Raw genomic sequence first — 14933 nt, 5'->3', positions numbered from 1 at the left:
TTTTCCAAGCTGTTTAATGGCACAGTCAACTTAGTGTATGTAAACTTCTGACTCACTGGAATTGTAATACAGTGAAATAATCTGTCTGTAAACAATTGTTGGAAAAATGACTTGTCATGCATTAAGTCGATGTCAAGCATTAAGTCATGACCGACTTGCCAAAACTGTAGTTTGTTAACAAGAAATTTGTGGAGTGGTTGGAAAAACAAATTTTAATGACTTCAACCGAAGTGTATGTAAACTTTCCTGATGACCAGGGATGTTCTCTTGATAAGTCTGTGATTTGGACAATTTTCCTGTCAAAATGTAAGTACTTTTTGGTGTCAGGGAAAATGTATGGAGTAAAAAGTACATTATTTTTTTAGGAATGTAGTAAAATAAAAGTTAGCAAAAATATAAATTGTTAAGTACAGATACCTAAAAAAACAACTTTAGTACTTTCAAGTATTTTTACTTAAGTACTTTACACCACTTGTAGTTAGTCTTGTCCCATCGCTGCAACTGCCGTAAGAAACTCTGAAGATGCGAAGGTCAAGAGCCATGTGCCCTCCAAACGCGGCCTGCCAAGCCGTACTGCTTCTTGAGACATTGCTCGCTTAACCCGGAAGCCAGCCACACCAATGTGTCGGAAACACTGTACAACTGGCGACCATGTCACTGTGCATACGCCCAGCCCACCACAGGAGTCAATAGAGCGCGATGGGACAAGGACTTCCTGGCCGGCCACACCCTCCCCTAACCCGGACGATGCTGGGCCAGTTGTGTGCCTCATGGATCTCCCGGTCGCAGCCGGCTGCGACACAGCCCGATATTGAAACTGGATCTGTAGTGAGCCGGTATGATGCTTAGTTTTAACAAAAAACTGAACATTGAGTCTCTGAGATTCTTTTGTACATTTTTTGGAAACAAAATCTATCCTCTCCACATTTGCTGTAAAAAATATATCTGTAATAGAGCTATCCTTCAGCCATTAGAAGCCCTGAAGGTTGTTGGCCAGTTACATCAGTTAGTGTAAGATGCTACTTACCTTGGGCAGTGAGCTGCAGCTCAACATACAGTGGGGCAAAAGTATTTAGTCAGCCACCAATTGTGCAAGTTCTCCCACTTAAAAAGATGAGAGGCTTGTAATTATCATCATAGATACACTTCAACTATGACAGACAAAATGAGGGGAAAAAATCCTGAAAATCACATTGTAGGATTTTTTAAATATATTTATTTGCAAATTGCGGTGGAAAATAAGTATTTGGTCAATAACAAAAGTTTATCTCAATACTTTGTTATATACCCTTTGTTGGCAATGACAGAGGTCAAACGTTTTCTGTAAGTCTTCACAAGGTTTTCACACACTGTTGCTGGTATTTTGGCCCATTCCTCCATGCAGATCTCCTCTAGAGCAGTGATGTTTTAGGGCTGTTGCTGGGCAACACGGACTTTCAACTCCCTCCAAAGATGTTCTATGGGGTTGAGATCTGGAGACTGGCTAGGCCACGCCAGGACCTTGAAATGCTTCTTACGAAGCCACTCCTTCGTTGCCCGGGCAGTGTGTTTGGGATCATTGTCATGCTGAAAGACCCAGCCACGTTTCATCTTCAATGCCCTTGCTGATGGTAGGCTTTGTTACTTTGGTCCCAGCTCTCTGCAGGTCATTCACTAGATCCCCCCGTGTGGTTCTGGGATTTTTGCTCACCGTTCTTGTGATCATTTTGACCCCACAGGGTGAGATCTTGCGTGGAGCCCCAGATCGAGGGAGATTATCAGTGGTCTTGTATGTCTTCCATTTCCTAAAATTGCTCCCACAGTTGATTTCTTCAAACCAAGTTGCTTACCTATTGCAGATTCAGTCTTCCCAGCCTGGTGCAGGTCTACAATTTTGTTTCTGGTGTCTTTTCACAGCTCTTTGGTCTTGGCCATAGTGGAGTTTGGAGTGAGACTGTTTGAGGTTGTGGACAGGTTTCTTTTATACTGATAACAAGTTCAAACAGGTGCCATTAATACAGGTAACGAGTGGAGGACAGAGGAGCCTCTTAAAGAAGAAGTTACAGGTCTGTGAGAGCCAGAAATCTTGCTTGTTTGTAGGTGACCAAATACTTATTTTCCACCATAATTTGTAAATAAATTCATTAAAAATCCTACAATGTGATTTTCTGGATTTTTTTCCCCTCATTTTGTCTGTCATAGTTGAAGTGTACCTATGATGAAAATTACAGGCCTCTCGTCTTTTTAAGTGGGAGAACTTGCACAATTGGTGGCTGACTAAATATTTTTTGTCCCACTGTACAAAAGAACCACAGCCTGTATCAAGCTGCTGTTCTATTAGTGGGTTTGATATGTCTTTCTTGTCTCAGAGATTATTTTAATGATGCTCGCTCACTCACACACACACGCACACACTTGAATAACGAGAATGGATTGAACTCTGGCATCTAAGTGTTTGCTCTAATGATCGAGGAGGAGGCTGGTGTTAGACTTCTGATCAGTCAGGGCCACTGACTAAAAATAGGTCTGTATAGATTGAGTATGGGAGGGAGAGCAGGAGAGAAAGAAAGAGGTAAAGAAAGCGAGAGAGATCATTGGGCAGCAGTGGATGGATTGGGGCGCCATTCAGCATGCACTGCAGATCGCACTGCACCTCGCTGGGTGTGCTCCCAGCCACTCTACACAGCACAGGGAGGAAGGGATGCCTGCCTGGCTCTCACCCAGTTGCATGCTGGGATTGTGTTCCTCTTTATTTTCAGCCTTCCCTATAGACATGTCCTGTTTTGTATTTTTCCCCCTCCCTTTTCCTCAGTTTTGTGTGTCCCTTCTATTCCTTTGTTTCCACCACTACAGTGCCTATGTGTACATGCCAAGGTTATTATAGTAAACTAAAATAAAGTTTCTGTAACATAAAATCATTTAGAAAAACAGTTTAAAAATTATACTGGATCTATTATCTTTGGCTGCAAAAATAAAGTAAACATAAATTATGTTCAGTTTTTTTTTAATGTGTTTTCAAGCTTTTTTTCCTAATGGGTTGTTCGAGCTTCTGATTCTGGTGAGTAAATGATTCAAATAAGATTAGCTTGTGCATCACTATTGCTAGATATCACCAGAGAGGAGAGGTGACACGAGAGGATTACCTCCTCCCAAAATCAGTCCCCGCGAGCTAAGCAGACCTTTTAGCATGGAGATCTATGAGAGTGTCAAATTACGTTTGGCTTATTTGATCAAATCGAGTAATGTTTAGGTTGTTACAAATGTAATGATATAAGTGAATTCATATGACATTCTGTAACTTTGAGAAAAACAACTTAGTTCTGCCTGTTGTTCACACACGTATTTGCCTTGCCCTCTCATTGGCTAGAATGGTCCCAATTGATCTCGTCTCCTCCCACCTGCCTTTCATCTATGAGGACATGTATTTTAATTGTTATAGCGGTTACTTGAACATCTTTTCAAAATAATAGACCATTTGCAATCACTAGCTAACAACAGGGAAGAAATCCAGGGCAAAGACAGAGAAAGCGAGACACCCCCTCATTTCTGATCCAGGCGGGTCAACTCTGGTCTGCGTATTGTCTCCGCGGAGGGGACAATACGACTGTGTCATCGACTGACTGATTGCTGTAACATATGATGTGGTCAGCTGATACTTAAAGTACCTATCCAGGTGTTGAAAGATCTGTCAGGCGTCCGCAATGTCTATGCTCTGGAACGCGGCCTAAGATAGGTTTAGTTTGAGTCATCATTTAAACCTATGACGTTCCTTATTACTGACCCCTAGTGGCATCCTAAAAAAAATAACTAGACCTACCCCACATAAATGGCTCCTAGCATCTCACGCGTAGACTACTCTCTGTCCCCAACAATACAACTGAAACTAAATCATATAATCATGTCGTCTTTCTATCAAACCAAATAAAAACTCGTAAATCAAATCTGAAAAGTAACACACTAAATAACAGAATTTTAAATAAACTAATAGAAATTAAAACAACTATTAATAACCTTGGTACACATGCACTGTATTATAGTGTTATGAATTTCTGATTTATTTTATTTGTCATATTTTATTGCAGGTATGTGGCTGAGAAAATGTGTGTAGTGTGTGTTTGTGTTGCTAAGCATTGGGCTAATTGTGTGTGTGTTGCTGGGAAGAGCAGCCGTGTGTTTCTGATGAGGTTGTGTGAAGTAAAGTGAACTGGGGGTTCAGGATTACATGCTCTGCAAGGCCAGGCACGGTGCTGTGGTCTGGCCATGTGACTGACAGGACAGGAGCTGGTCAAGGCACAACGTGGCGGCACAACGTGGCAACACAACGTGGCAACACAACGTGGCAACACAACGTGGCAACACAACGTGGCAACACAACGTGGCAGAGCTGAATGTAGATCTAGGTTGAGGCCAGGATAGAGTTACTATTAGGTCCAGTTCAATTGGCTCAGGCTATTAAATGCTTTTGATTAGACCCCAGGGCGGTTTTCAACCCCAGGAAATCAATGTCATGGGTCTTATTTAATATGGTTTTGTTCTGTGTTGCAGGGGGAATCACTCACGACACATTTCAGAAAGAGCTGATGTGCTTTGACCCAGATGCAGACAAATGGACTCAGAAAGCGCCCATGACCACGGTGCGTGGCCTGCACTGTATGTGCACGGTGGGCGACCGCCTCTACGTCATCGGGGGGAATCACTTCCGGGGCACCAGCGACTACGATGACGTGTTAAGCTGTGAGTACTACTCCCCGGCCCTGGACCTGTGGACGCCCATCGCCGCCATGCTGCGGGGCCAGAGCGACGTGGGCGTGGCCGTGTTCGAGAACAAGATTTACGTGGTGGGAGGCTACTCATGGAACAACCGCTGCATGGTGGAGATAGTGCAGAAGTACGACCCGGAGAAGGACGAGTGGCACAAAGTGTTTGACCTGCCTGAGTCGCTGGGCGGGATCCGAGCCTGCACACTGACCGTGTTTCCCCCAGAGGACTTGATGGGCTCCCCCTCCAGAGAGTCACCCCTCTCAGCACCTTGAAGAACAGGGGGGGGAGCCCACCCCGCTCCTCTCACACCCCCACAACCCCCAACACCCTATAGACATTGTTTGCACTTCTTCTTTGGACTACATCTGTACTGCATCCCGATACACCCCTTCCTCCCTAGTGATGAAATCTACATCCCGATACACCCCTTCCTCCCTAGTGATGAAATCTACATCCCGATACACCCCTTCCTCCCCCAAAGCTGTGCAGAACCCCCCTCCCTAGTGATGAAATCTACATACCGATATGGTTTGGCAACCTAATTACATGTTAATGTTACATATTTGGTATATTTTGGCAGGAAATACCTTGACTTGAAGAGTGACTTTGCAATTCAACTTTTCTACCTGATGTCTTTGAAGTTTTATTACATCCTTTTTCTTTAGACGTTTTAGCAGGTAAAACCCATGCTGTTGGTTACCATACTGACTAGTCTGCCAGGTTAGGGCCAGTCGACACCCAGCGCAGCAGGATAGGGGCAGCTGAGCTCCACACAGAGATAGTTTTAAACTCAGGGGTCGGCCCACCCCCCCCTCCCTCTTTCAGTTTCAGTTCTTTCCTGCTATTGCTATGAAACCGTTAACAAAATTGTGTTTTCTAAATTTAATAAACAAGATTTTGAAAAAAGAATGGTGTCTCCCCAAAGTATCTTGCCATTTACTTAGGCACATGGTTGGCGCGTTTTTTATTGAGCTTAACATCAACTATCTGTTTTAGAACCTCCTGGAAAGTGTATTTTCCCCATTTAAAACACTGACGCGTTCTATTTCTCAACTTACTTGTTGAAAATAATCTCATCATTAAGCATTGTCACTTCAGTACAGCCTCAGAACCCCCTCCTCCTCCTCCTCCTACTCCCCCCTTCTCTCCCCTCCTCTCCTCCTACTCCCCCCCCCTACTCCCCTTCCCCTTCTCTCCCCTCCTCTCCTCCTACCCCCCCCCTACTCCCCTCCCCCTTCTCTCCCCTCCTCTCCTCCTACTCCCCCCCCTACTCCCCTCCCCCTTCTCTCCCCTCCTCTCCTCCTACTCCCCTCCTTCTCTCCTCCAGTCCTCTCCATCTCCACCCCCTCCTACTCCCCTCCCCCCTCCTTCTCTCCCCAGTCCCCTCCTCCTCTCCCCCTCCTCCTCCTACTCCCCCTCCTCTCAACCAAGCCACTCCTTCTCTCCCCCCTCCTCCTCCCCCCCCAGTCCCCTCCCCTCCCCAGCTAGTGTTGTCCTCAGAATGAACCAGTTGTCATCTGATTAAATAGAAAAATACTTTATTGTTTTCAAGACAGTAACTGTAGATGTACACACAAAGTGAAGATGCAGTGTCTGCTGTCTTAATCCTAATCACAACCATAACCACTATTCTTCACTGAGTTGATTCCTGCCCACTGTGCCCAGTGATTCAGGACACCACCGTCCTCCACTGTGCCCAGTGATTCAGGACACCACCGTCCTCCACTGTGCCCAGTGATCCAGGACACCACCGTCCTCCACTGTGCCCAGTGATTCAGGACACCACCGTCCTCCACTGTGCCCAGTGATTCAGGACACCACCGTCCTCCACTGTGCCCAGTGATTCAGGACACCACCGTCCTCCACTGTGCCCAGTGATTCAGGACACCACCGTCCTCCACTGTGCCCAGTGATTCAGGACACCACCGTCCTCCACTGTGCCCAGTGATTCAGGACACCACCGTCCTCCACTGTGCCCAGTGATTCAGGACACCACCGTCCTCCACTGTGCCCAGTGATTCAGGACACCACCGTCCTCCACTGTGCCCAGTGATTCAGGACACCACCGTCCTCCACTGTGCCCAGTGATTCAGGACACCGCCGTCCTCCACTGTGCCCAGTGATTCAGGACACCGCCGTCCTCCACTGTGCCCAGTGATTCAGGACACCGCCGTCCTCCACTGTGCCCAGTGATCCAGGACACCGCCGTCCTCCACTGTGCCCAGTGATCCAGGACACCGCCGTCCTCCACTGTGCCCAGTGATCCAGGACACCGCCGTCCTCCACTGTGCCCAGTGATCCAGGACACCGCCGTCCTCCACTGTGCCCAGTGATCCAGGACACCACCGTCCTCCACTGTGCCCAGTGATTTAGGACACCACCGTCCTCCACTGTGCCCAGTGATTCAGGACCCCACCGTCCTCCACTGTATCCAGTGATTCAGGACACCACCGTCCTCCACTGTGTCCTTTCACCTGGCACACAGACAGAAGGTAAGGTCACCCACAACCTAGCCACCTGCCTCTGGCCCATTAAAACCTCAGTGGCAGCATATGGTGTCCAACACAAACAAATCTGCTACACGCTGGAGCAAGGAAAGGAAAACTGATGTCACTGGTTGTTTTTGCTTGATGGTGCATGAAAGGATACACTATTGGGCACAGAATATTTTTTTTTTAAATAAAACATTTTCATATAGAAATGTATGAGATGATCCAGTGGTGCCTCGGGCGGTGCATCTGGGCAACAGCCTCCAGTGAATGTGCTCCATCGCCACCGCCTGCCCTTGTCCTGTTCACTCATGTCTCCTTCAGCTCCAGACCCTCAGGGCCAGTAGTGTGCTGGGCTATTTTAACACATCCAGATTCCAGCGCCAGTTCGAGGGCAAGCGACTGGGAACCCCGGGGGATCAGGGGAAGGTACTGCTGGGGGGGAGGGAGGGAGGGGAGGAAGGAAAGATATGACGGGGAATGGGACTGGAGTGATTGGCCTTGGTTTTCCTGATGGATGTTGTTCTGCTCATCGACAGCTGCACTCTGAATACTACTCATATGGGACTCTGAGCTCAAGTGCCGGCAGTTGTTTACTGAGAGTGGAGAGTGCCATAGCTTGGTGCTCTTTGCTCAGGATCCATGTGCTATTTTACACTACGCTTAAATTACTTGCACTTAACTGAAAAGTCTTTCCATCAGTTCATCACAGTCACTGATATTTGAGGGGCACAGAGGTCCCTGGGAGAGGAGACTACGCTCTCACTTGAATGGGAAATTAGTTTAGTTCTGACTCATATTTGAGACGAGCAATACACATCCTAACCCATCTCATAGTAGGTGTATAGTAAAATGCTCTGGACTTATACAGTGTGATAAGAAATCAACGTTACCTTCATGGATGGTAAATGTATTCATAATGCCAACCAAGAGGACAGAGCAAGCCCTTTTATTTTGATTTTAGGGCTGATGGTAAGGCTAGTTAGTCACACATTTGTTCTGTTCAGAAGGTAAACTTCAAGGCTGCTTCAGTTGGCCTACTTCACATTTACATCAGCAGCGTGCGTCATCAGTCGGTTATGTTTTTTACATTGTTTGCTCGCCCTGGTCGTGTGGACCAGGATATGGTAATGGTATTCTCTGTGGACCAGGATATGGTAATGGTATTCTCTGTGGACCAGGATATGGTAATGGTATTATCTGAGGACCAGGATATGGTAATGGTATTCTCTGTGGACCAGGATATGGTAATGGTATTATCTGTGGACCAGGATATGGTAATGTATTCTCTGTGGACCAGGATATGGTAATGGTATTCTCTGTGGACCAGGATATGGTAATGGTATTCTCTGTGGACCAGGATATGGTAATGGTATTCTCTGTGGACCAGGATATGGTAATGGTATTCTCTGTGGACCAGGATATGGTAATGGTATTCTCTGTGGACCAGGATATGGTAATGGTATTCTCTGTGGACCAGGATATGGTAATGGTATTCTCTGTGGACCAGGATATTGTAATGGTATTCTCTGTGGACCAGGATATGGTAATGGTATTCTCTGAGGACCAGGATATGGTATTCTCTGAGGACCAGGATATGGTAATGGTATTCTCTGTGGACCAGGATATGGTATTCTCTGAGGACCAGGATATGGTAATGGTATTCTCTGTGGACCGGGATATGGTAATACAATTATCTGTGGACCGGGATATGGTAATGGTATTCTCTGTGGACTGGGATATGGTAATGGTATTCTCTGTGGACCGGGATATGGTAATGGTATTCTCTGTGGACCGGGATATGGTAATGGTATTCTCTGTGGACCGGGATATGGTAATACAATTCTCTGTGGACCGGGATATGGTAATACAATTCTCTGTGGACCAGGATATGGTAATGGTATTCTCTGTGGTCGGGATATGGTAATGGTATTCTCTGTGGACCGGGATATGGTAATGGTATTCTCTGTGGACCGGGATATGGTAATACAATTCTCTGTGGACCAGGATATGGTATTCTCTGAGGACCGGGATATGGTAATACAATTCTCTGTGGACCAGGATATGGTAAAAGTTTAATTGATTTTGAGTGGAGAGAAGAGAAGATGTATCATGCATTTTTTTTGCACTGATTAGAATGAAGCTGATTAATGAAATAGTTTTTTGGGCCATTTATCCTACTCCAAGGAGAATAGGCTATAAACGCAACAATTTCATTGATTTTACCGAGTTAGTTACAGTTCATATGAGGAAATCAGTCAATGTAATAAATTCATTAGGCCCTAATCTATGGATTTCACATGACTGGGAATATAGATATGCATCTGTTGGTCAAAGATTCCTCCCCAAAAATGGGTATCACAATAGGCCTCAGGATCTCATCACAGTTTTTTTGTGCATTCAAACTGCCATCAATAAAATGCAATTGTGCTCTTTGTCCGTAGTTTATGCCTGCCCATACCATATCCCCACCGCCACCATGGGGCACTCTGTTCACAACATTGGCATCAGCAAACCGCTTGCCCACACGACGCCATATACATGGTCTGTGGTTATGAGACCGGTTGGATGTACTGCCAAATTCTCTAAAATGACATCATCGTTCTCTTAGGGTAGAGAAATTAACATTAAATTCTCTGGCAACAGCTCTGGTGGACATTCCTGCAGTCAGTATGCCAATTTCATGCTCCCTCAAAACTTGAGACATTTATGTCATTGGGTTGTGTGACAAAATTGCACATTTTAGTGGCGTTTTATTGTCCCCAGCACAAGGTGCACCTGTGTAATGATCATTCTGTTTAATCAGCTTTTTGATATGCCACATCGGTCAGGTGGATGTATTATCTTGGAAAAGGAGAAATGCTCACTAACAGGGATGTAAACACAATTGTGAACAATATTTGAGAGAAATAAGTTTGTGTGTGTGGAACATTTCTGGGATCTTATATTTCAGCTCATGGAACATGGGACCAACACTTTACATGTTGCCTTTATATTTTTTGTAAAGTATATATGAATTAAATGCTAATGTAAACACATTTTCCATTAATTAAAAAACAATTAAATGACAGGGTGCTTCAGCGAATGTCTTCCAGCCTGTGTCGGTAGCTCCCTGTGTGTATGTCTCTCTGTATAGAGCCCAGTGAAAATTCCCCTCCTGTCTGCCAGAGTCTCTACTGTGATCCATTACAGCTATCATCGCTCTCACTTCATTATCCCTGTATGCCAGGGTCTCTACTGTGATCCATTACAGCTATCATCGCTCTCACTTCATTATCCCTGTATGCCAGGGTCTCTACTGTGATCCATTACAGCTATCATCATTCTCGCTACATTACCCTGTCTGCCAGGGTCTCTACTGTGATCCATTATAGCTATCATCATTCTCACTTCATTACCCTGTCTGCCAGGGTCTCTACTGTGATCCATTACAGCTATCATCATTCTCGCTACATTACCCTGTATGCCAGGGTCTCTACTGTGATCCATTACAGCTATCATCATTCTCGCTACATTACCCTGTATGCCAGGGTCTCTACTGTGATCCATTACAGCTATCATCATTCTCACTTCATTACCCTGTCTGCCAGGGTCTCTACTGTGATCCATTACAGCTATCATCATTCTCGCTACATTACCCTGTATGCCAGGGTCTCTACTGTGATCCATTACAGATATCATCATTCTCGCTACATTACCCTGTCTGCCAGGGTCTCTACTGTGATCCATTACAGCTATCATCATTCTCACTTCATTATTCATTATCCTGTATGCTTAGTGTTCTCACACAACTGATTGTGAAAAGGTCAGCAGTTTGACCGTGATGTGCTGTTACCACAGTCTCATGTAGAAGGGGGAGCAGGGAGGGGCTGTTGGAGGATGTGTGTTCCCAAACCCTGACTGCTGCTTTTGTGTCTGCAGGTAGAGTAGACTGGATCAGATAGGCTGCAACATACTGCACATATAACACATAGATCGGTAAAGGGGGTGTATGTGTTTTCATCATCGTATCAATAATGTAAGATATTAGATTTAGTCACCAGAGTCTAATTAGAGTCCCATTGTTATCTTGTGTTTCCTATTGGTCCGTCTCAATGCAGCAGCATCTAGAGCCTGACTAAACACATCCTTTAGTCTGTATCTTTGGTTTGTTAATGAGGGATGCTGTGCCCCAAATGCTAATCCGACGTTACAGGAACAACAGAATGCAAGGAGAAGTGGAGTGCTTTGGAGTTGGAAATTACACTGCCCCCCCACCCCCCACCCCACGTTTTACTCACCTCTCTCCCAGGTGTTCAGCACCCCTGTCAGCATGTTCACTTCCTTTTTTTGAGAGAGAGAGAGGAGGTGGAAGGAAATGTGGATTCAGTGTGAGTTTTTACACATGCATGGTTTTCTATGTCCCCTGTGGGGCTATGGTACCAAGCAGAAAATGACCCAGATTCTCCAGGATGTAGGTTGTGTGCAGAACACATTGTCAGTCAAAATATTGCTTGTTTTGGATGAAGTAAAATGAGTGTGGAGGAGATGGGTATCAAACAATCTGGGGGTCTGTGTTGATAGCTAAGGTCATGTAATGGTGAACAGTGTAGGGCTCTCGACTCTGCTGTCTCACTAATACTCCTAACACATCAATACACTCCGGATAGTGATTGACTCCGAGGCCATTTCAGTGTTGACCTGAAGGCTTTTTTTCTGGCATGAAAAGTAAGGTCATGCACCTATACACAGATTCCCTGACACGCACAGGCCATTTAATACACAGACATGCTTAGAACACACCCCATTATTGATCATTTTTCAATATCTGACCAATTTCCTTTCATCTGAACAAAGAATATCTTATTTCTTTGAATTCTGTTTCTTGTTGGAGGACGTTATCTTTGCCTGACGCAGCTGTCATTTGTGATAAAGTGCACAGGAATGCCAGCAGCAAAATGATTAACCCCAACCATGGGCGGCAGCAGGTAGCCTAGCGGTTCAGATAGTTGGGCCAATAACCGAAAGGTTGCTGGTTTGAATGCCTGATCCAATTAGGTGAAACATATGTCAATGTGCCCTTGAGCAAGGCACTGAACCCTAGTTGCTCTGGGTAAGAGCGTCTTCTAAATGACTACAATGTAACTCAACTCAATAGACACAAAACAAGTAATGAGTTTCCTAACAGATCTAATTGGATATTGTATTCCTGCCACATCCTCCAATTGTTTTATATTATTAAAAATGATCTTTTTTTTTATGATTTTCCTCAGTTTATCATTCTGTTCCATACATGTGGGGACATTTTTATTTAAATGTCTTAGCCAAAATATTATTAAAATGGGTTTATCCCATGTACAAATCTACTGCGGCACTCCAATCCCTGCTACTCTGTTCTGTGCTGTTGAATATCTGGTATATCTCATATTAGGGTGGTTTTGTTCCTGTTTTCCCCCCATGGTCAGGGGGTGGGTGGGGCCAGGCCGCAGGTCGCCATGCTAAAGTAACAGAGAACCCCCAGAGAGTGTATGGCGTGACACTGGGCCAGACGGGGATGCTGCTGTGAGTGGAGCGGACCAACAGACACACACACTGGGCTGTTCTGTGTGTCTCAGTGGTCTGGTTATTTTTCTTTTAACCTATGAGACTCCTCTCTGTCTCTGCAAAGGAAGCATCTGATTGATTTAACTTCTCCTGACTCCCGGTCTGCAGAGAAGGCCACCCTGCCTGGGCAACAGAGGGGACGAACCACTGGGAGAACTCTGTGAACACTTATTATTTTTCAAGGTTAAATACTGTTCAGGCTTTATTTTACACCAGAGACCAGGATATAGACTCACAGATTCATCTCACGTACCCTTTATGTGAAATAAGTGGATTGAGGCAAAAATGTTATATTGTAGTCTTGGCTGGATGCTCTTTTTCACTAAGGTCTTAATGAGAAACAGAATGGCTGGACAAGGCAGCTGAAATGACACAATTCACATGTCATAGAAGTTGTCACCTACAATTGTTAATATACATAATAGTAAAAGTGAAAGCATCTGGGTACACTGTTCTACATGCAGACCTTTTTCTGTGGGCTAGTTTGGATGTTATTCTGGGCCCATGAGACAAAGTACAGGACCTTTTCCTCATTCGATTTTAACCTTGAGAAGTAGTCATGGACTATGAGTGCTTTCACATACTGCTCTTAGATAAACACACAAAATGACATTTCAGCTACTATAAGTCAATATTCTATCATGTCTTGGAAATACCTGATTAACATATCTGATTAATTCCCAATATAATATACTTAATCAATAAAAATTAAACTTGCACTGAAACTTCAAAGCAAAACATGCACCGCATTGCTGCTATCCTATTGGAATGTTGCTCTTGGCAAGAAATTAATTCATGGAATTATTTGATGTTAATTCATTCCAAAACTAAACTTTTTCTTATTTTTCACTGATTCATTGCAAGCCTGCAGTCTATGCAATGACCTTGAATGTGTTTTAAAAAATCATAATTATTGTACCTTTTTGTACCCTTTTAATATTGTAACAAAAAAGAAAAGACACAATACCTCAATTCTGTTTTCACAATATACTTCCCTCATGTATAAAGCATTACATTGCAATGACTTGCTGAGTGAGGGAAGTTCTCTTATCTCTTTAAGATACCTAAACATTGTTAGGGAAAGGCCAGTATGGTCAAATGTTAATATCTGTTTGGTTTATCTGTGTTCTAGTTGACTATAGGAACAGAGCATCTGGGGGAGCACTGCGTTTGAGTTGTGATTAAGTCTGGAACAGGGCTGCCTGGGATACGGTGGGTACAGGGCTGCCTGGGATGTCTGTCCCAGAGTACTATACCCACCCTCGCGTCGGCATCCGTCCGCACACACTCACGCTACCTCCCCTCTCGGGACTGACTGTAGTCTGTACCCACCACTGACTGTAGTCTGTACCCACCACTGTCTGTAGTCTGTACCCACCACTGTCTGTAGTCTGTACCCACCACTGTCTGCAGTCTGTACCCACCACTGTCTGTAGTCTGAGTCCCAGCACTCACATCACAAGGCTCAGAGACCAAATGCCCCCTCTCCTCACACACACATTAAATACTTTATTTGAATCCATCAATCAAATGTACAAAAAAAGGATCCAACATTTCAAAGATCCCTGTATGCATGGCAGTCCTCCAAACCACTAGACTGCCTACGACAACTGAAACAGATCAGTACCTAGTCAATGGCCTTACCCAAGTTTTTATCAGACCCGCAATCTGGAGGCCATGCACTACAAGCCTGTGTACATGGCCGAGACTACCAAATATCAGCCCCACCAGCTTGCACCACCACCCGAGGCTGTCCCAGCATGCCACACGGGGCTGGCATTTTTTAAACAGATACTCTGCAAAGGCCTGCACCATGTAGCCGTCCAATGAGCAGTCCACTTCCAAAATGAGCCCCTCCACCTGGCTTCCCCCCCACAACAACAATGTTTGTACCATGTTTTGTGCTGCTACCATGTTTTGTTGCCAACAAGTTGTTGTTATGTGGTGTTGCTACCATGCTGTGTTGTCATGTGTTGCTACCTTGCTATGTTGTTATCTTAGGTCTCTCTTTATGTAGTGTTGTCTCTTGTCGTGATGTATGTTTTGTTCTATATTTATATTTTATTTATATATTTTTTTTAAATCCCAGCCCCTGTCCCCGCAGGAGGCCATTTGCCTTTT

At 44.8% G+C, this 14933-nt stretch overlaps 1 protein-coding gene across 7 annotated transcripts in view; it reads left to right on the top strand.

The window, feature by feature from the left end:
• The window catches only part of LOC139388297 (kelch-like protein 13), a 69742-nt gene extending 63963 nt beyond the window's left edge, over nt 1-5779 (top strand). For 4 of the 7 annotated variants that reach the window (XM_071134894.1, XM_071134891.1, XM_071134895.1 and 1 more), the window contains one exon: nt 4525-5649. In XM_071134894.1, coding sequence (XP_070990995.1) covers nt 4525-5012 — 488 coding nt within the window. In that variant the 3' untranslated portion in view covers nt 5013-5649. Of the gene's footprint in view, nt 1-4524 lie in introns of all 7 variants that reach the window. The other 3 variants (XM_071134896.1, XM_071134890.1, XM_071134892.1) reach the window with 2 other exon arrangements.
• Nucleotides 5780-14933: the final 9154 nt, after the last annotated feature.

Source organism: Oncorhynchus clarkii, chromosome 29 (genome assembly GCF_045791955.1).
Source record: "Oncorhynchus clarkii lewisi isolate Uvic-CL-2024 chromosome 29, UVic_Ocla_1.0, whole genome shotgun sequence".
NCBI lineage: Eukaryota > Metazoa > Chordata > Actinopteri > Salmoniformes > Salmonidae > Oncorhynchus > Oncorhynchus clarkii.
The sequence above is the reverse complement of the archived record's forward strand: the minus strand, read 5'-3'. Positions and strand labels throughout refer to the sequence as shown.